This window comes from Entelurus aequoreus, linkage group LG25, assembly GCF_033978785.1.
Source record: "Entelurus aequoreus isolate RoL-2023_Sb linkage group LG25, RoL_Eaeq_v1.1, whole genome shotgun sequence".
NCBI classification, from domain to species: domain Eukaryota; kingdom Metazoa; phylum Chordata; class Actinopteri; order Syngnathiformes; family Syngnathidae; genus Entelurus; species Entelurus aequoreus.
In genome coordinates this window covers 16,367,565-16,389,663 of record NC_084755.1, presented here as the reverse complement: position 1 = coordinate 16,389,663, position 22,099 = coordinate 16,367,565, and the positions used below count along the sequence as shown (strand labels likewise).

The 22,099-nt window shown below is 39.6% G+C and overlaps 2 protein-coding genes across 3 annotated transcripts in view; one reads left to right on the top strand and one right to left on the bottom strand.

Moving 5' to 3' along the window:
- rnf213a (ring finger protein 213a) overlaps positions 1-22,099 on the bottom strand; it is an 80,875-nt gene that overhangs the window by 54,244 nt on the left and 4,532 nt on the right. Inside the window, exons 1-11 of one of the 2 annotated variants that reach the window (XM_062036837.1) lie at positions 14,765-14,902; positions 12,925-13,037; positions 12,523-12,635; positions 8,813-9,352; positions 8,626-8,732; positions 8,356-8,517; positions 7,988-8,190; positions 7,613-7,905; positions 7,266-7,525; positions 6,981-7,190; positions 3,383-3,575 (exon numbers count right to left, since the gene is read on the bottom strand). In XM_062036837.1, the coding sequence (XP_061892821.1) occupies positions 3,383-3,575; positions 6,981-7,190; positions 7,266-7,525; positions 7,613-7,905; positions 7,988-8,190; positions 8,356-8,517; positions 8,626-8,732; positions 8,813-9,352; positions 12,523-12,635; positions 12,925-13,021 (2,178 nt within the window). In that variant the 5' untranslated portion in view covers positions 13,022-13,037; positions 14,765-14,902. Of the gene's footprint in view, positions 1-3,382; positions 3,576-6,980; positions 7,191-7,265; positions 7,526-7,612; positions 7,906-7,987; positions 8,191-8,355; positions 8,518-8,625; positions 8,733-8,812; positions 9,353-12,522; positions 12,636-12,924; positions 13,038-14,764; positions 14,903-22,099 lie in introns of those variants that run through there. The other variant, XM_062036838.1, reaches the window with a different exon arrangement.
- Positions 13,959-20,536, top strand: LOC133642574 (protein FAM200A-like). Its single transcript, XM_062036846.1, has 3 exons — positions 13,959-13,988; positions 20,048-20,185; positions 20,246-20,536. Exons 2-3 carry the CDS (start codon positions 20,105-20,107, stop codon positions 20,429-20,431), a joined length of 267 nt encoding a protein of 88 aa, XP_061892830.1. The 5' UTR covers positions 13,959-13,988; positions 20,048-20,104; the 3' UTR covers positions 20,432-20,536.

Here is a 22,099-nt window from a genome sequence, read left to right as displayed (position 1 = left end):
ACCCCGTAGTTCAAACACACCATCCAGTCACCATTTTTAAAAGGGAGACCATCACCCCGGTTTGCCAAGCCACAGGTACTGTTCCTCACTTCCAGAAACTTTTTAGACATTCCCACAACATCCAAAAATAATGAATTTTAGATCATTTGCCATGGGAAAATAGATTTTTTTAAATATATTAACAACTTGAAGGTTTTCTGTTGTCATGGAACAGGTTCACCGGCTCAAAATTCAAACCTACATAAATCCTTCAAAGTTGGTATGTTTCCGTGAACTAGTTAGTCTGATCGCTTAAATAATTAGGTTTCTTCCGAGTATTAGAAATGCCAGTTCACATGTTCTTGGTCTAATTCAATTGTAGCCTTTTCACTGTGCACCTCTTTTACGCTAGGCGTTGATTGTGGTAATTTCAGATCGTTTAGCTGTGTGGGAATGTAAGTACAGTCGTAACTTACAAGGACCTCGATTTACGAGTATTGGACAACCAGGAATTTCTGCTTTTTCAACGCCATTACTCATTGCTATCTGGGAGTCAAAGTTATGGACATTGTTCATCATTGATCTCTACCAGCCTTATTGACCAGCCTTACCTCTTCAGTAACTCAGCTCATTTTCCATGTTAGATCTAATGAAATGTCAAGACGCCAATCAGATCAGACCAAAAAGGATTTCAAAGTCTTCCTCAGTCTGCTGGTAGAGGTAAATGCTGTATATTCATATTATGACATTGGTTCATAAAACTGATATAGTTGTTAGTAGTAGATTATATCATATTGCTTTTCAAATAATATTTCTAACTTAAAAGTTTGTTTTTCTTTTTAAAAAGTCATGTAAATGGGTGGTGTTTTAGGGAAGTTAAGCATCTGAAAAAAATGATTTCAATTCATTTCAATGGGCAACACTGTTTTGAAATAATAACAATAATATAGTATATTAAAAATAAATACTTTTTTGACTTACAAATTCAGTCATAGAACTACTGTATAGGAAGAGAACGCTACATGCTAAAAAAAAATACAGCTAGCAGCTGTCACTAGCAGGAATTCTCGGATCTAAGGGATAACTATGACTTTCCACAACTATGTTATGTTGTTGGCGGGGGTGTCAAAGGATGAAATTATTTAATCATGATTAATCACATTTTGTTCATAGTTAACTCAAAATTAATTGCCATAATCGCAGAAATATATAATTTTTCGTCATAATAAGTGTTGCCGAGACAGATCATTTTTAAGTTTTTTTATACCATGACTGGACAATTAATTTGCTTTAAGGAAAGGTTTTTAAACAATATGCTTTTTGAAACAGCTCAACACAAAAAGGATAGAAACATGCTTTTAAAGAGAATTTAAGAAATACCTGCAGTGGGTTGGAGTCTTGCCAAATTTTGTATTTTGTAGGCATACAGAATTGGTATTCCTACTTTAGGAGCCCTAGCTTGCATTTAGAGGAGAGGAGCTACACTTCCATTTTTAGATAGCAGTTTCGCGCATTAATAACACAAAATGTGGATTGTTACGATCATGCTTTGATTGTCAAAGATGTTAGGTGATATTTTTTCTACCTGAATAAATGTTTCTGATATTCTGTACTTCGCATGTTGTATAAGTTAATGGAATTCATATCTCTGCATGATAATGTTTTAACCTTCTCTACCTACTTATTAATAAAATTTAATATTCAGCCTGTTAAACATTCTGTAATTGCAGACTATCGATCAGAACAGGTTATAAAAGAATATACCATAGAAATGGTAATATTGTGTAGTGAACTGTAATTACCCATTGTGGGCTGCAGAGGGCAGTGACAGGCATGCCTGCAGTATTAAACTGAGTCTCAGTGGTAGTGAAGAAGAAGCGAGATTATTCAAAGACAATCTTACTCCTTCATATCGTCACTGCCATTACAATACAATTAATTTAAATCTTCCAGAAACCATTTATTTAAGTAGAAATATCACTGAATAACAGAATAACATGATTGTATTGTAAAACGATTTTTCGTTGTTGCGTTGGTTAGACAGGATGTGAAGTGTAGCGCTATTATTGTGAAGCCGCCAACCCGATGTGTGTGATTGGTATGAGAAAAGACTTGACATGTTTTGACAAAAAGCTCAGATAAAAGTAGCTTTAGACTTCCTCTCCACTGTCTTTGATCCTGCGGAGCTTTTATTCCGTCTTACTTAAAGCAGTTTGAGTAACAATCTAGATTTTATGTTATTAATGCACTTAACTGTAATCCAAACACAGGCGTGAAGCTCCATTCTACAAGCAGAAATGCGCGCTAACATTGTTCGCTCCAGTGATGTCGTCCCACAGCGAGTGAAGGTGAAATCGTCCGGTCTTGTCCGGAAAATGACTTCCCATGGCTTTGGATCTGAGATTTCCATAAGGTCCCCCTTTCTTTGAGCAGTTCTGATAGCTATTTTCGAGCTTGTGGCTCAACAGTAACTGGACGCCATTACACTTTTACCCCAGCTAAGGAATGGGCCAAAGGTTAAAAAAGTTAATCGCGCGTCAAAAAAATGATCGCCGTTAAAGGAACGTATATAACGCGTTATCGATATAACTTTGACAGCCCTAGTTGTTGATAATGTTATAATCTGTATATATGATGAGTACTTTGGTTTTTGTAATTACAGTATGGTGATCATCAGAGACACAGAAAAAAATTGCCATTGTGGTGGATTGCTTTGTGTATTTCAGTACAAATGCAATTAATTTTTTTCAATTGCAGAATTACATGTGCATGACGTTGTGGAACTGTTGACATTTAATTTTTTCAGAGATAAAAGAGACGGATTTACGACTATAGACAGAAAAATCACATGCATGCATCGGGCCCCAAGCGCCCCCAAAATATCTCTTTCTTAGCGGTGGTTGGTATGAGCCCCAGCCATACTCAGTTGTAATAGATTTTTTCACCACTAGAGGCCGTACTGACAATCTCAAACACAGAAAAAGTCTGGAGCTAAATTCATAGAGACATTTCTTAAGCACAAGAATTATGACTTAAGTGGTGAAGCTGTATTTTCATTTTCACTTTATTTTATTAACATATTAGTTAAGTTGGTTATTTATCAGTCCCTTCTTACGCAGCAGTATATTTGGTTTGTACTTAGTTTTCTAATCAGCCTGACCTAAGCCCAAGGTTTATGTGTCAAATAAAAAATGATCATGAACACATGGTTTCATATCATTTGACAAGGTTGTCAACTGTAAGTAGGTTAGATACAATTATTGAATACAATTAAAAGCAAGAGTAAGATTACTAAGTCAGTGTTAATATTTGAGTGGCCTCCTGGCCGCTGCTTAGTGGAAAATTGGTCCCTGTGTTTAAAAAGTTTAGTAACCACTGCCATAGTAAACAGGACATACTGTACCTCAAAGTTACTGTAGCCAATCTCTCGAGGTGTCTTATTAGTAAAGACTTGTAGAATGTCCAAAAGTTGGACATTCATTTTGAAGCTGTGTTCTTTCAGATCACTGATTGACATCAGGTGCAAACAGGACCGCACTACAAGTGGATCCACCTCCATCAAGTGGCCTTTGTTTTTCATCATATTGACCACAGCCCTAAAAAGTACAAAAATAAATACAAATGGTCAATTTGGCTATAGAACCAAAGTGAAAGAAACCAAATGATGATTAGCATTATATTGCAACACAGCAGTAATTAATGTAATGCAGCACCACCTTTGTTAGTTAAAGGCCTACTGAAACCCACTACTACCGACCACGCAGTCTGATAGTTTATATATCAATGATGAAATCTTAACATTGCAACACATGCCAATACGGCCGGGTTAACTTATAAAGTGCAATTTTAAATTTCCCGCGGAACTTCCGGTTCAAAACGCCTTTGGAGGATGACGTATGCGCGTGACGTCGCGAGGTCCACTGAAGTGTTTGGACCCTTTTGGACACAATACACAGAGCTCTGTTTTCTTCGACAAAATTCCACAGTATTCTGGACATCTGTGTTGGTGAATCTTTTGCAATTTGTTTAATGAACAATGGAGGCTGCAAAGAAGAACGTTGTAGGTGGGATCGGTGTATGCGGCTGGCTGTAGCAACACAACAAGGAGGACTTTGTTGGATAGCAGACGCGCTAGCGGCGAACTCACCTTGACTTCCTACGTCTCCGGGCCCCCGAACGCATCGTCGATCGCTGGAACGCAGGTGAGCACGGGTGTTGATGAGCAGAGGAGGGCTGGCTGGCATAGGTGGAGCGCTAATGTTTTTATCATAGCTCTGACGAGGTCCCGTTGTTAAGTTAGCGTCGTTAGCAACAGCATTGCTAGGCTTCGACAGGCGTCGAATACACATTAACCGTGTATTTACATGTCCAGTGTTTGGTTCGGTGTCTCCTGATAGTAGTATTGTTGATCTTCTGTTTATCCTTCCAGTCAGGGATTTATTTATTTTGTTTCTATCTGCATTTGAGACAGATGCTATCACGTTAGCTCATGCTAAATAACTTTGTCGATGTATTATCGTGGAGATAAAAGTCACTGTTAATGTCCATTTCGCCTTCTCGACTCTCATTTTCAAGAGGATATAGTATCCGAGGTGGTTTAAAATACAAATCCGTGATCCACAATAGAAAAAGGAGAGAGTGTGGATTCCAATGAGCCAGCTTGTACCTAAGTTACGGTCAGAGCGAAAAAAGATATCTCTTGAACTGCATTCTAGTCCGTCACTCTAACGTTCCTCATCCACGAATCTTTCATCCTCGCTCAAATTAATGGGGTAATCGTCACTTTCTCGCTCCTAATATCTCTCGCTCCATTGTAAACAACGGGGAATTGTGAGCAGCACTACCGCTTGTGACGTCACGCTACTTCCGGTAGGGGCAAGGTTTTTTTTATCAGCGAGCAAAAGTTGCAAACTTTATCGTCAATTTTCTCTACTAAATCCTTTCAGCAAAAATATGGCAATATCGCGAAATGATCAAGTATGACACATAGAATGGATCTGCTATTCCCGTTTAAATAAAAAAAATTCATTTCAGTAGGCCTTTAAGTCATACTATTGTACTGTAGTTTCAGAACAATACTTAAAAACGTTTGACAAATCCACACACATTCTTCTTGTTTTGGGTTTATAGTCGGACAGTCAAGTCCATGGCGTAATTAGTTCAAGTAGCATCGTCTTAACAATTTGAGACACAAACTCTTAATGGTCCTTTTATACCTTTGTCAACCGTTTTATTTGTCCTGGCATGCGCTTCATGTCCCATCTCTAAGCTCAATATATAGACCAATGCCGCAAATGGAGCAAAATGCATGAAACAATTGATTTTTATGTTATTTATGAAAGACCATCATTAATAACTGCTTCCTTTGCATCATTTATTTGTACCGCTTGTTAGAACTTTTTCTTGGTTGTGTAATATGTTTACCGGATGCTATATATACAGGTATAAGTTCTTTCAATTGCAACCAGTCGTCCTGTCCCTGCCCCTCCCCCATAGCATGATATTGCCACCACTATGTTTCACCGTTGGGATTGTATTGGGCAGGTGATGAGCAGTGTCTGGTTTTCTCCACACGTACTGCTTGGAATTAACGCCAAAAAGTTCAATCTTAGTCAGATCAGCGAATCTTATTTCTCATAATCTGGGAAAACTCTCTGCAGACTTTCATATCTTGCACTGAGGAGAGGATTCTGTCGGGCCACTCTGCCATAAACCCCCGATTGGTGGAGAGCAGCAGTGAAAGTTGACTTTGTGGAACTTTCTCCCATCTCCCAACTGCATCTCTGGAGCTCAGCCACTGGTTGGGTTTTTATTTACCTCTCTCACCAAGGCTCTTCTCCCACGATTACTCAGTTTGGCTGGACAGCCAGGTCTAGGAAGAGTTGTGGTCGTCCCAAACTTCTTCCATTTAAGGATTATGGAGGCCCCTGTGCTCTTAGGAACCTTGAGTGCTGCAGAAATTATTTTGTAACCTTGGCCAGATCTGTGCCTTGCCACAATTCTGTCTGAGTTCTTTGGGCATTTCTGTCAACCTCATGATTCTCATTTGCTCTGACATGCACTGTGAGCTGTAAGGTCTTATATAGACAGGTGTGTGCCTTTCTTAATCAAGTCCAATCAGTTTATCTTAACACAGCTGCACTCCAATAAAGGATCAGAACTATACCAAGGAGGCTCAGAAGACATGGACAGCATGAGAGTTAATGAGTGTCCCAGCAAAGGGTCTGAATACTTATGACCATGTGATATTTCAGTTTTTATTTGGAGAACTGTGTGTGCAATAATAAAAACTAAAATGAACCTTTTTGATTTTAGCTAATGGCTGCAATAAAACAAAGAGTGACAAATCAAAATTTTAAGGGGTCTGAATATTTTCCGTACCCACACACACATATACAGTAAATATATAAAAATATATATTTTTTTTTACAGGAATGAGATCAAATCGTTAGGTTCCCAAAGATTCACACCCCTAGTATGAACCATACTGCCTCTGTAACTACTTGGTATTGGATCGATACCACAATTTCTGGTATCGCCTAAAATTATTGTAAAGTAACCAGAAAAATAACTGTTTATTACACTTTAACAAAAGTGGAGATAGAACCATGTTACAGCAGAAAGTAATCAGATATTAACAGTAAATTAACAATTAGATAAATAATAGTTTTGAAAAAATAATACAACTGGAAATGCTGAAATTTGTGAATGCATACTTCAGCAGCAGCATAATTAGCCATATTACCTGTTTTGAAATGGTTCTATTATCATTTATATGCCAACAAAATATTATGATATATATATTGTTATCGCATGAGGCTACAATATAGATTTCAAGCCATATCGCTCATCCCTCTGGTCAACCACTGGTGTCTTTGGATAAGCCGCACTTACATCACCAACTATTCAAAATTATCTCTATAATACCGGTAACGTCTGAGGTTGTACAGATTTTTTAGAAAATCAATGAGATATGAATGTAATGTTGGGGGTGTTCTTACTTCTTTTCATGACTGTTCATTTTATATCCCTGGTCCAAGACTCCTTGCAGACCTGCCCACGACAAGTCAAACTCAAAGCTGCCGGAAGTCAGTGTCTCAAAGGGTTTTGTGAGGCCTTCGATGAGGTGAAAGAGCGGTAATACCAAAATCCAGTGGGGTTTTCCATTATGCTTCACAGTGTTTATGAGGAACAACAACCTGCTTGGCAGCCTAAAAGATAGACAAGAATGTGCCATAAGACTACAAAACAATTTTCTGCTGTAAATTGCAGTAATTCATCTTTACCCTTTAAGAACAGCAATATCCTGTGAAAACTTTTCCCAGTACTGGAGGAAGTCGTCTCTGTTTAGTTTGGGTAAACACAGTGCAATGCATAGGCGGAGGAGCTCGGTCGAGTCCAGTTTGATGGTGTGTGTGCTACACACGTAGACCACGATCACAGCCGCTCGCAGGGGATCTTTAATGTACACACTCTCTGCATTTTCATCCTTCAGTAACTGAGGAGTCACACTTGTCAGCATGAATTCCTTCATCATCTTCTTCACCTAGGAAATCAAATCATAAATGCAAAACGGGTGAAAAAGGACTTGGCAACATCTGAATGGAAGTTTCTACACAATGACCGAACTTACTTCATCCACTCCGTAGTTTAAGGAATTCCATTTTCGCACTTTGTCCTCATAAACATATGGGTTTGCATAGACCTCAAAGAACTGATTCAGCTGGACTAAAAAACTTGACAAATTGGTGTCAGTCCAGTCGCTGAGAAGCTCAAATATCCTGCCCAGCATTATTCTCCCAGCAATCTCTCTGCCTTGAACAAGTGGTTTCTTCTGGTTGGGCCAAGGGATAAATCCTTTCATTTTTTCTAAAAGGCTTTTTGATGGCTCAACACAGACAATGTCATCATATTGATGCCAGTCCCCTTTATCAAAAAGATACAACAGAAATGTATTAGGACTTAACGAACCAGAGGTCTATTTGGCACGAGTTCAAGTTTTCCATACCGTCTTTGTTAAGGAGCTGCTCTTTCACAAACAAGCATCTGTTAGTAATGTGGTCAGAATCCGATTTGTAGATGTACTCAAATGCAAATTTTTTCTGTTTTGTCTTGTAAACAGAATATTTGTATGGTATCGACACAGACATAGCCTTATCTTTTGTTGTCTCCATACTGCCTTCGACCAAATACCCATGTTCCCCATAATCTCTGCAAAAAAACAGACAGACAAAAGAGAGGATGACGACACATGAAGTCTCTTAAATAAATCAGTCAGTGTGAGCAACCAGTGGCAATGTCATCATATCATCTTATAAATGCTTCACAACCCAATAAACAAGTGTGTCAATACACCAAATCCACTATTATTAGTACCTGGTCACAAATAGCTGAACTGCATTTTGAGCCCATGTTCCAATATGAGATCCAGCCCTGATGTAGACGAGATCTTTACTCGGGTCAAGATTGAAGTCTTTTGAGAGGACGGCGTGGAAGTAAATTGTCATTCTGTTTTTGCAAGAAGTCATGTTCGTCTTCCTGATTCAGACAACCAAAAGGGAAAACATAGCGTTATTGCTACAATGATGTTTTAATTTGTATTATATGTCATCAGGAAAGTGTGGCCAACTAAAAAAAAAAACTCACTTTTTTTGTATCAGTTCAAGTGGCAACGGATTGGATACTGCGTCATCTGCCATGTGCTGCACTGCAACCGGCATGTCTACGCTGGAGCCGATGTCTGCAGCATGTTCCTTGAAAAAAAATAGACCTCTTAAAACAGAGCAGGATAAATTATCTTAACTATTCGTGTTTACTTTGCATTTAGTGTTACCTTAGATGGTGTCTGAGGGCCAAAAACCATTATTTGTTGTGCAGTACTAGATTGCTTCTGGTTTTGCTCCTTCTTTACATTTTCGGTCAGTTCTGTTGGTGTTGTCATTTCTGGAATCACGTTGGCGTTACGGTCAAGTGAAGGTTCCTCAGAGGTGACTGGTTTATTTTTGGCGTTGGAGTTGTCGCTTCTAGGTCTTTGAGACTTTTTGTTGTCAGCTTTGTTGCCTTTGTCAAAACCTGAGCTAGCTTCTAAACTGGTGCGGTCCTTAGAGGTAGAGTCCCGAGTCAGAGCTGCTGAAGCTTGACCAGATGTTTGTGCATCGCTCCCTGTTGTACTTGTTTCAGTCGTTTCACTATCACTGCCACCAGCCTGTGCATTATTGTTGTTGCTAGACAAGCTTTCTAGTGATGAGAACTCTTGTTGAAGGGAATCCATGACATTTTCCGATGTTTGACTTTTCAATGAAGAGGGTGTGTCTTTGTTTGATGTTGGTAAGGCACCATCTTTACTCTTTCTGTCCCGCTTTCTCTTTTTTTTCTAAAAAACATTAAAAAAAAGAATCAGGTCAGTGTTCTGCTAAAACAAAACGATAGTTTGAACAATAAAATTCACCAACCACTACATTGGATATACACACGTATGAGTTATTAAGATACAATACATAATCTGTACCAAAGACTGCTTTTTACCAAACCACAATACCAAATGAATACATGTCAATCAAAACTGGGCATTGTTATTTTTCTTGGCAGATTTGTATATATTGCTGAATATAGACAGAAAGGGGTCCCTTGAGATTGCCTGCCGCATCTTTTTATGGGGCCCGCAAAAGCCTGGTAATAAAGTGCATCAATAAAGTGCTTCATCTTTCTTACAATATGTATTTGTTCTTTCCATTTTCACAGAAAAAAATGTATGTATTGCATGGAATTGCGCATGTTTGAAATGTTAATATCTGATCATGCACAAATACTATAATATTATTAGGGCTGTCAACGTTAACGTGTTAATGCATGTGATTAATACAAATGTTTTATTGCGGTATCATAAATGGATTAAGATTAATCACAGTGTTTGTTTTGAATCAAGCAAAATTATTTTAATCTTATCTGCTATGTTTATCTTAGCAACTGGGTGCCACAACGTTTAGGATCCATTATGCTACAGTGTCTGCTTTACGCACAGCCTTCTGACGGTGTCATGATGTAGTTGCTGATCTAGTTAAAATAAGAGTATTTTATTACTTTATTACGTGTGATGTACACTGCATCCAAACTTCAAGTGCAATAAAATAGTTCACTTTCTCTGGGCTTATTCCAGCCTCAGGTGCGCAGAAGAACAAAAGTAACTAAGTCAATGGGAGAATACGCAAAAGGCCAGATTTGACTAGGAATGCCCACATAGTGCTCATCTTGGATGTAGGACACGCCCACTTTACATAAGTTAGGCAAAAGTACTAAAGTCGCGACGGAAGACTCATTACTCATTTACTGCTCATTACTTTGCCATGACATCCTTTTTTGTCTGTGTGAAAAGCATGCAACACAGACCTTTACTAACACTTGTGTGTGTTTTTGAAATCCATGAAAGCATAATGTAATGTAGCATAATGGAGCCTTTAAATCTTGCTTTCCGTGACCGGGTTTCGCAGTACGCATGCACTAACTTCTTAGCGACGCACTCACTAGCAGGATTGTTTTGACACAGTGGATCTCATTAGACCAGGGTTGTCAAACGCGTTTTCATAGAGGGCCACATTGCAGTTATGGTTGCCTTCAAAGGGCCGCTTGTAACAGTGAATGTATGAATATAAACAAATAATCACCTCATTATATTATTACACAATTGCTTATGCATTTGATTTCTGTACATACAAATTGATACATAACTTGCTTTGATATCATAAGTCAAGGTGACAAGCAGATATTTAAGTATGTATTATTATTTTGACTAACAAGTTGTAATACCGTATATAATAATTAGGGGCGCTGATAAAAATTGATTTACATCCGAATCGCGATTCTTATTTATTTCGATTCTAGGTTGGTGAATAATTGATTTACAAAAAAAAAGAAGAATCACTTTTAAAAAGACCTTTTTAGGCCATCTCCATACTTACCCGCTGCGCCTATAAGGCATACGTCACCAACCAAAATGAGGTTTTGGACCCTGTAACCTGTTTTGTAAAGTTTTATTAGAATTAATATACCAAATAATACTTTGCAAGAATCAGTTTGCGATGAGCTGGCGACTTGTCCAGGGTGTACCCCATACTTGCCAACCCTCCCGATTTTTCCGGGAGACTCCCGAATTTCAGTGCCCCTTCCGAAAATCTCCCGGGGCAACCATTCTCCCGAATTTCTCCCGATTTTCACCCGGACCACAATATTGAGGGCGTGCCGTGTTGGCACTGCCTTTAGCGTCCTCTACAACCTGTCGTCACGTCCGCTTTTTCTCCATACAAACAGCGTGCCGGCCCAGTCACATGTTGTCTGCGGCATCTACAGACACACGCGAGTGACTGCAAGACATACTTGATCAACAGCCATACAGGTCACACTGAGGGTGGCGGTATAAACAACTTTAACACTGTTACAAATATGTGCCACACTGTGAACCCACACCAAACAAGAATGACAAACACATTTCGGGAGAACATCCGCACCGTAACACAACATAAACACAACAGAACAAATACCCAGAATCCCTTGCAGCCCTAACTCTTCCGGGCTACAACATACACCCCCAGCTACCACCAAAACCATTTGTAATGACAATGAGGGTATTCTAGTAAAATATGCAGAGATAAGATGTGTCAGTATCAAAATATTACTTGAAATCAATTTTTGGCAGCAGCAACATGGTCGTATGGGTATATTTTAGCTTTGTAAAGGGTATTTCAACATGTAAACAGTACAGTAGGTACTTGATTTTGATATATGTAATTCACATAAGGGTATTCTAGTCAAATATGCGATGTGTAAATATCAAAATATTATGTTGAATCACTTTTTGTCACATTTAATGAACATTTTACATCAATGAATACATCCAAACACTTTATAAATATGTTTTGTGTGCACTTAGAAATAACAGTTACAATTGTATGTATCTTCCAAACAAGAAAGAGGTTTTATCACATCAACATCGGACTAACAACAGTCCTTTAAATCTCATTAATACCACAAAAAAGGCAAACTGTCCTTTTCCGGACACGATAATGGCTTAAATAATGTCAAACACGTAGCGTTACAATAACCACGAAGATAAAGTGTTTGTTTCACACGCAGTTATCCGCTGTGGACAGACGAAACCAAGAAATGCAGGTTTAGCGAGCGGTGCGCGCTCCCGCGAAGGAAATACATTTTTGGCAGACAATCACATTATGGTACAACACCGCCAAATATAAACAAAACAAAACACCGGCGGAAAGCAATAATCGATTAAAAAAAACAAGCAAACCCGAGTTTTGACCCGGAGAAGGCAGCGTCGGTAAAAAAAAAACAAAATCCGCGTCCCAGAGGCGCGGACTTCTGGAAATGCGCGTCCTTACGGATTTCAGTGCGTAAAAAGACACAAAAAGTGCGTTAACGCCAACATTTGTTGTGGCGGAACAGATTGGGTTTGACACACGTGCATTAGACAGGGCTGAGATGAGTGGAAACCTTTTTTTAACAATGTTAAAAAAAAGGCTAAGAGTGTTTTACCTTTTTCTTTGAGGTGATAATGCTCTTGTCATCTGGCCCACTGGAGGTATCTTTGGTGGGTTTCTGTGATTTGTCTTCTTCCAAATCTGCCCCCAAAGACTTTGGTTCATTCCCTTGACGTGAATTAAAGAGTTCATGAATTAAAGAGTTCAAACTGATCAAAATGCTGCTAAAAGGATCAAGGTAATTGTCCAATGCATCAAAATAGAGGACTGGCCTCTGTTCCTTGTGGCTGAACAATGCATTGCATATGTGACTTTATTTTAGTGTAGCTCTTAATACATCTATAGTATTTTTCAAGGGTTACATATAATTAGCCCAAGTGCATTTCTTATACATATGCAGCCCGTAATCATCAAATTGTGTATATCGGGATCATATGATTTGCAAAATGCTTCTTACCGAGGCTGTTGGGAGGCTGGAGAGACAAGTTTTCGCCACAGTTGCTGCAGAACTTGGCTTTCTTCTTACAATCGCGGCCACACTTTGAACACTTCATTTTTAAGACTTCAGAGCTATAAAACACACACAAAATTATCAAATTGAATAACTCACCCTGGTCCCAACAAGAAGAGATGTATTTCACTTTCAAGTTTATCAACTAAGATATCCATCCATCCATCCATTTCTACCGCTTATCCCTTTCGGGGTGGCAGGGGGTGCTGGCGCCTATCCCAGCTGCACTCGAGCTGAAGGCGGGGTACACCCTGGACAAGTCGCCACCTCATCACAGGGCCAACACAGATAGACAACATTCACACTCACATTAACACACTAGGGACCATTTAGTGTTGCCAATAAACCTATCCCCTGGTGCATAGGCGCCGATCCCTTGGGTGCTTCAGGGCCCGAGCACCCACGGACAATGCCGAGTACCCACGTGGGATTGATGGCAACTTCCATCCATCCATCCATCCATTTTCTACCGCTTGTCCCTTTTGGGGTCGCAGGGGTTGCTGGAGCCTATCCCAGCTGCACTTGGGCGGAAGGCGGGGTACACCCTGAAAAAGTCGCCACCTCATCGCAGGGCCAACACAGATAGACAGACAACATTCACACTCACATTCACACACAAAGGCCAATTTAGTGTTGCCAATCAACCTAACCCCAGGTGCATGTTTTTGGAAGTGGGGGTAAGCCGGAGTATCTTGTCGTAGTTAATTTTGTGTCGAGTTTGGTCCGTTTTACAAAATAACAGAGCCACAAATCACATGGGTTATATATGGACTACTTTTTGTTTTTAATAAACACACACAGAGCACCCACTGGCAGAAATGTAGATCTTTATTTATAAATGGTTGATTTATATAGGCTAGTAAGGTAAAGTTTTATAGCTGACAAGTTTCGACTATCTTGCTTCTGCAGCCTTCATCAGAGGTGTCACGTGATGTCATCTGTGGCGGGTTTTATAATCACGTGACACCTCTGATGAAGGCTGCAGAAGCAAGATAGCCGAAACTTGTCAGGTACAAAACTTTACCTTACTAGCCTATATAAATCAACCATTTATAAATACACATTAGTAGGCTAAATGAACCTCTTCAACATAGAAATGTAGATTGCCGCCTATGCCCAGGTGCATGTCTTTAACTGAATTAAAATGTAAAAGAATACTCAAAGAAATAGTCGTGAGAATAATAAAGCTGATTGATACTGGTAGCCTCAGGAAAAGTGATTTAATATACTGGTAATAAAATAATAAAATGTTTTTAGGACCAATAAAACACTAGCTTTAGTAAGCAGGTCGACCACTCACAAGAAGATGCATTCACATTATATAATGAACAGCACTGACAGGGGTCATGTGGCTGAATATTGTACACTCGTGACAAAACTAGTCATAACACAGCTTTCTGTCGCCTACAAATTAGGATACATTTTGAAAGACACAGTGATCCCTCACAATGCGAAAGGATCTTTGGTTGTATCATCATATTTGGACTCAATGATCACTTCCGGTTTAGAAGAGCTCATCTGCTAGCAAGCAAACATCAACGATATATATATATATATATGTAGTTTATATAATAGAGAATATATCACCAAACATGTCACGTTCGAACTTTGTCAGCCTTCTTATACAAGAGCGTCGTCGGAACATTTTAACAAAATGTTCCCTATTAGAAGCAATGTACTCAAACTGCGCAGCAAAAATATAGTCGGGTTTCAACCACAAAATAGACACCCAAGATGAAGATCCTAATTAACGTTATTGTTGAGGTTTTTGAGAGCTTCGTCTTACCTGCACCGCGAAAGACATGTCCGTCATTCGGTCAGCGGTAACGGGTTATGGCGCAGATAAGCGTGGGACGTGGAATACTGTATGTGAAGTTTCACTTTCACTTTGTTTTCTCAAGAAATGGGCGTTTGGTAGGAAACGATCCTCAACCAGGGACGTTAGTTAATTCTCACTGGCGTGGTTTATAACTTTCGGGCCATGCTTAAGTTGCATTAATAATAATATAAAATAATCAACATGCCTGAAACCATTTTTTAAATGACGATAAAAAAGAATATAGAATAGAGACATATAACTGAAGTAAAGAAAATTATGTTGAAAAAACTTTAAATATAAAATCATTAAATGCAAGTGAAAACATTGACGAGGGTTTATGCACTGATAACGGAAAATAAAAGTAAATTGTGTTAAAAAAAAAAAAAGTTTTAAGTAGATAGACCATTAAATATGTTAAAAAATAAATAGAGCAGCAGTTCTCAAACTATTTTTCACCTTGTACCACTACAGAAAACACTTGGCTCTCCAAATACCACAATAATGACCAACTTTAAAATACAGTAGCGTAGTAGGCCTACGTAATCATTAAAAACAAAGCAGAGGTTTTATTTAACAAGTATATTTAATATTTTAGGCCACTGTAACATTACAAACAGTTTGAACAGTGACACTCAGTACATGTCCATTTATTTAAGAATGTAGCTAAGGAAATGTAAAATGCCGTCTTACTTTGGACTCTCGAACGAAATACGAATGAGATGAAATAGAATGAAGCAGGTATAAAAAAGGTGAATAATAAAGTGTACACAAACTTCTTCATGCTGCATTTGTCCACTTCAACTGATTAACTTTCCGCACAACTGTCCAGAAAAATAGCAACCTTCCTCTGGATATCAAACAGTCTTTTCCTTCGGATTTAAAACTCCTTCCATCAATCCACAGAGCCTTAATAACTTTAAGACACTCAAAAGTTTTGTTTCCATGATTTTCGACCAAAAATTCGGTCGAACAAACTCTCCATTGCATCCGACACGATACATTCTTGTTGTTAGCGTCATGTTCGTAGCGCAATCCATGACCATTTCTTGATGCTGTCTGCTATTTAACATCAGCATAGCCATCACTGAAGGCCTAGGTGGGAAACGCACGGCCCGCCACTGGTCAACGGTGATTATGAAGAGAAGCACAGACATGACACATCCCTGTCTAACTCCTGACTTAACTTCGAACTTTATACTACTATATCTTACACTGCATGAAAAGTTGGATTTAAAGCTCTTTATAGATAACACAACATCCTGTGGTATCATATAAGATCAAAATATTCGCTACAATCTCTCTCTATGGATGAAAGAGTGCAAACATAGTGCAGTTCCCTTTTAATCAAGTGATTCTTTGGCGTACCACTAGGGGTACACGTACCACAGTTGGAGAATAAGTGAAATAAAGAGATTAAATAGATGATTGAATAAAAAATAATTCTGCAGTGAAAGACTGTAGTTTGTGGAACAAAATAAAGCTAAAAAGGTAAAATTTCAGGGATAAAAAACAACATAAAATATACATTGTCGTGCTTAAAGATCATTTTAGAGAATGAATAATAACTGGCCACGCAGTGGATAGCCTGCCAGCGTGTATGGGTTCAACTCTATTGTGACCCTTTTTTTTTATTTAAAGAAATTGTGTTGCAATGGCATACACAAGTGGTTCGACACTAGCTCTGTGACACTGAAACTGACCATTGCACTTCTTAGTGAGGCGTGTCCCATTTATCTGTTTCTCTTTCCTTTTCACAGAAACGGGCACGTTTATTAGAATACCAGCAGGAGTGCTCGGAACCTATAATTTCTACATTGATATCATGTAAATAAACAGGCAGGTCAGATGTATGTTAAGGGCGTGGTTAAGAGGAGAGTATATTTACAGCTAGAATTCACCAACTCAAGTATTTCATATATATATATATATATATATATATATATATATATATATATATATATATATATATATATATATATATATATATATATATATATATATATATGAAATACTTGACTTTCAGTGAATTCTAGCTATATGCCCGCCCTGAGATCGGTAGGTTGGAGTTCAAATCCCCGTCGAGTCATACCAAAGACTATAAAAATGGGACCCATAACCTCCCTGCTTGGCACTCAGCAACAAAGGGTTGGAGTTGGGGGTTAAATCACCAAAATGATTCCCGGGCGCGGCGCCGCTGCTGCCCACTGCTCCCCAAGGGGATGGGACAAATGCAGAGGACAAATTTCACCACATCTAGTGTGTGTGTGTGACAATCATTGGTACTTTAATCTTTAATATATATATATATATATATATATATATATATATATATATATATATATATATATATATATTTATTTTATTATACATATAAATAAAATAAATACTTGAATTTTAGTGTTCCGGGGGCTATCCAGTAGATGGCAGCATTGTCCTGTTTAACTTCTCCGTTCATGTCTGAGTATATCATTTCGGCCCCCGTGTTCAATGGAGAAGTCTGTTTTACAAAATGTACAGGCAACATACATACCCCTTCCCCTTCGAACTGTCCTGGATGAACTGAAATTCTTGTTTTCATTCGTTTTGGAACTTGCAAGCGTATTTCTTCATCTTGCTCGTTGACGGTGTCGCCATGTCTGTAACTTCCTCGTTCTTCTGCTTCGTCTCCTTGTTGCGTGCGCAGTTGTGCGCTCTACTCTCTAAAAGCCGTAGATGTTATGACGTCATTGGGCAGGCAAGCTGTTTATATTGTGGACAGGTCCGCATTGAGCTGGAGGGCGCGTGGCCTCCAGCTCCGGCTGAATACCGGGAGTTTGTCGGGAGAAAATTTCTGCCGGGAGGTTATCGGGAGAGGCGCTGAATACCGGGAGTCTCCCGCTAAAAACGTGAGGGTTGGCAAGTATGGAGAGAGCTAGTGAATGGAGAGACAGACATGAAAACAAGAAATGTCGAAACGTTAATGAAACTTCACGGATGATTTGCGGAAAAAGTATTTGTGTTTTCGTCCTGGCCGTGACACATGGGAAGCAGAATGCACTGTGTGCAAAGTAGGAACGTATGTATCTGTGGCAAATAAAGGGACCAAAGATCTACAAGCCCATATCGACACTACAAAGCACAAAACAGCTGTGCAGGGCGAGAGCTCGTCTGCTAAATTGACAGAGTACTTTGTGCGACATGGAAAAGGAGAAGACATTGTAAACGCAGCAGCAGAGGGTGTTTTGGCATTCCACACAGTCAAACACCATAACAGTTACTGGTCGATGGATTGCACCAGTGCTTTGCTGAAAAAAGCATTCCCAGACTCAGACACGGCAAAACAGATTTCAAGTGCACGCACCAAAACAGAGGCGATTGTCAACAGTGTTATAGCGCCCCACAGCAGTGGTTCTCAAATGGGGGTACGCGTACCCCTGGGGGTACGTGAGATGTTTTAAAAATATTCTAAAAATAGCAACAATTCAAAAATCCTTTATAAATATATTTATTGAATAATACTTAACTAATACATAAACTGAACATCAAATCAAATAGGCTATTGCATTCATTACCATAAACCCAGAGTTTCCCCCATGCCATGATGGTTTGACCCTACCTGGCTGTGCCACACGGCACCAACTGTCAATCAACTATCGATGTAGAAAACAATGGAGGCTTGGTTAAAGTGTAGCAGTAATACAGCTGAAAACAAGGAGGAACATGTGCCAAATAAGGCCAAACCAGAGCCGGCAAAATTCAGACAGTATTCCAAAGAATATGTGTTAATGGGATTTACGGCTTCGAGTTGTAACCCCCCCAAGGCATTGTGTTTTTTCTGTGGAGAAATGTTAGCTAACAGCGGCATCCCCGGACAAAACACGCTTGCCATGTCGGTAAGCCACCTGATTTTTTTAAGAGGTGACTAAATGAATTCACGTCATCTCAAGACACGATGCGGAAGGCCTCCACAACATCAGCCAAAGCCCTGGAGGCTTCTTACGCGGTGTCTTTTCTTGTTGCTAAAGCCAAAAAGCCGTTCACTATCGCTGAAGAGCTGATACTTCCAGCCGCTGCAGTGCTGGCCGAGACAATACTGGATAAAAAAGCAGCCGAGAAAATAAAGAATGTGCCTTTATCAAATGACTCTGTTTGCCGGAGAGTAGATAAAATGGGAAAAGACATCGTTGAGCAAGTTGTTGGAAAACTTAGCGACTCATTTTCCCTCCAGCTGGATGAATCCACAGATATTAGTGGAAATGCACAACTTGTAGGTTTTGACAGATACATCGATACTGACGATATTTATGAGCACATACTTTTTTGTAAAACATTAGAGGGGAGAACAACAGGAGAGGACATTTTTAACATTGTCAACACTTTCTTCTCTGAGAATAGCATCAGCTGGAAGTCCTGTAGCAGCATCTGCACAGGTGCAGCAGCGTCAATGACGGGTAGCGTGAGAGGACTGATTGCGCGCGCTAAAAAAGAAAACCCCGCCGTGAAGTGGACTCACTGTGTCATACACAGGGAGGCATTGGCGTCCAGGAAAATTAGCCCTGTGCTTCATGACGTTTTAAATGACAGCGTCAGTCATCAACTTTATAAAGTCAAGGCCACTTAATTCACGTCTGTTTTGTCGCCTCTGTGAAAATATGGGAGCTGAACACACGCAACTGCTGCTGCACACAGAAGTGCGCTGGCTCTCCCGAGGGAAAATACTAAACCAGCTGTTGGAATTACGTTCCAAGGTACACACCTTTCTGATTGATCACCATTCCCCCCCACGCCACCTTGTTCCAGGACACGGACTGGCTTGCTAAGTTATGTTATCTGGCAGATATTTTCGGCAAACAGAATGAACTGAATATGTCCCTACAGGGCAAGAACACCAACATTTTAAACCTTTATAAGTTAAAGTTAAAGTACCAATGATTGTCACACACACACTAGGTGTGGTGAAATTTGTCCTCTGCATTTGACCCATCCCCTTGTTCACCCCCTGGGAGGTGAGGGGAGCAGTGGGCAGCAGCGGAACCGTGCCCGGGAATAATTTTTGGTTATTTAACCCCCAATTCCAACCCTTGATGCCGAGTGTCAAGCAGGGAGGTAATGGGTCCCATTTTTATAGTCTTTGGTATGACTCGGCCGGGGTTTGAACTCACAACCTACCGATCGCAGGGCGGACAATATGACAAGGTGGGTGGTTTTTAGAAGAAAGCTAAGCTGTGGAAAACGGCCTGTGCTCAGGGAAATTTCACCTGCTTTCCTCAGGTGGATGATTTTCTCACAAATGAGGATGTGGATAGAGCTCCAGTCAAGTCAGTCATCATGGGTCATTTGACCAACTTGATTCAAGATTTTCATCACTACTTTCCTGACATGGAGGAGAAATCTGCACAGCTGGATTGGGTGAGAAATCCGTTTCTATTGTCTGAAGCTACCAGAAGCAAGCTACCTGTCACTTATCAGGAAAAACTCCTGGAAGTGTCATCTGACCGTGGCTTCCAGATGAAGTTTTCCACCTCCACACTCACACAGTTCTGGGTGTTTGTGAAGCAGGAGCACCCTTACCTGAGGCAGAAAGCTTTGGAGCAGCTATTACCCTTTGCCTCCACATATTTATGCGAGTCAGACTCTGCATGGAGAAGAGCTTGAGCACAGCAGTTGCCTCCCTGCCACCAAGACTGACAAAGATCCTCAGTGAAGCACAAGCTCAGGGTTCTCACTAAAATGTCTGTCAAAAAGAACTGTGAAAAGAAACGCAACAATGCAATATTCAGTGTTGACAGCTAGATTTTTTGTGGACATGTTCCATAAATATTGATGTTAAAGATTTCTTTTTTTGTGAAGAAATGTTTAGAATTAAGTTCATGAATCCAGATGGATCTCTAATACAATCCCCAACAAGGGCACTTTAAGTTGATGATTACTTCTATGTGTAGAAATCTTTATTTATAATTGAATCACTTGTTTACTTTTCAACAAGTTTTTAGTTATCTTTTTTTCCCAAATAGTTCAAGAAAGACCACAGTGCAATATTTTGCACTGTTATACAATTTAATAAATCAGAAACAGATGACATAGTGCTGTATTTTACTTCTTTATCTCTTTTTTTCAACCAAAAATGCTTTGCTCTAAATAGGGGGTACTTGAATTAAAAAAATGTTCACAGGGGGTACATCACTGAAAAAAGGTTGAGAACCACTGCCCCACAGCATCGACATTTCGCTAGAGGCGCTCAAAGAAATAAAGTACTGTGGCATCGCTACAGATGGGAGTAACCATGGTGCAGTGAAAATATTCCCAATCATAATCCAGTATTTTGACTGGAAGAAAGGTGGTGTACAATCAACATTGCTTGAGGTCAAAGACACACCTAATGAGACAGCGGACACCATTGCAAACTACTTGATTGAAACACTGAGAAAAAATAATTTGTCAGAAAAATTAAAAGCATTTACTGGTGACAACTGCAACACAAATTTCGGAGGAATCAGACGTGATGAAGGGGGGAAGAATGTGTATGCAAATTTGAAGCAGTTGCTCCAGAACAAGACACTGATCGGTGTGGATTGCCCAGCACACATAATGAACAATTGTGTCCATCATGGTGCAGACACACTTGATATTGAAATTGAGAATATCATGTTCAAAATCTACCAGTACTTCCACATTTACACTGTGCGCACTGAGAGTTTGAAGGAGTACTGTGACTTTGTTGATGTTGAATACAGAAAGCTCCTTACCCACAACAAGACACAATGGCTGTCATTAAACCCTGGAATCGAGAGACTGCGGCAGATGTTTCCAGCATTAAAGGGATATTTTCTGTCACAGGAAAAAACACCTGTAATGATCAAAAGTTTTTTTTTTAAATTAATTCAGTGAAATTTACCTCTGGCACATGCATTCACTCATGTGTGTGTTCCACTCACCCATTAAAGAAATGGAAAAGGAAAATAGTTCCATTGTTGAAGTGCGTAACATCTTGCAGAGAGTCCACACAACACTTGAGGAACGGCAGAGAAACAACTTCATGTCCCTGAAAGTTAAGGGACTCCTGGCACAGAAGCGCACAGATGGGCATGGAAAAGAATGTGACCAGTTCTATGCTGATGTACAGGGTCTCTACAGTGCATGCCTGCAGTATCTCCAGAAGTGGATGACACCCATGGAAGAATTCACCCCATTCATGTGGATGGATCTGAGTCAGACACCTAGTTGGAATGATGTGGAAGCCTGCATCAAGTACCTTGGAGAAAAGGGGTGCCAATTAATGATGCCAAGTGTTTTGATCAGGTCACCAATCTCAAGAAATTCACT

What these genes read in the sequence shown, in the direction of transcription:
- LOC133642574 (XM_062036846.1), top strand. Translation starts at nt 20,105, where the DNA reads ATGGGTCATTTGACCAACTTGATTCAAGATTTTCATCACTACTTTCCT. An exon ending in AATCTGCACAGCTGGATTGG is followed by an intron (nt 20,186 to 20,245) that starts GTGAGAAATCCG and finishes GTCACTTATCAG; the next exon opens with GAAAAACTCCTGGAAGTGTC.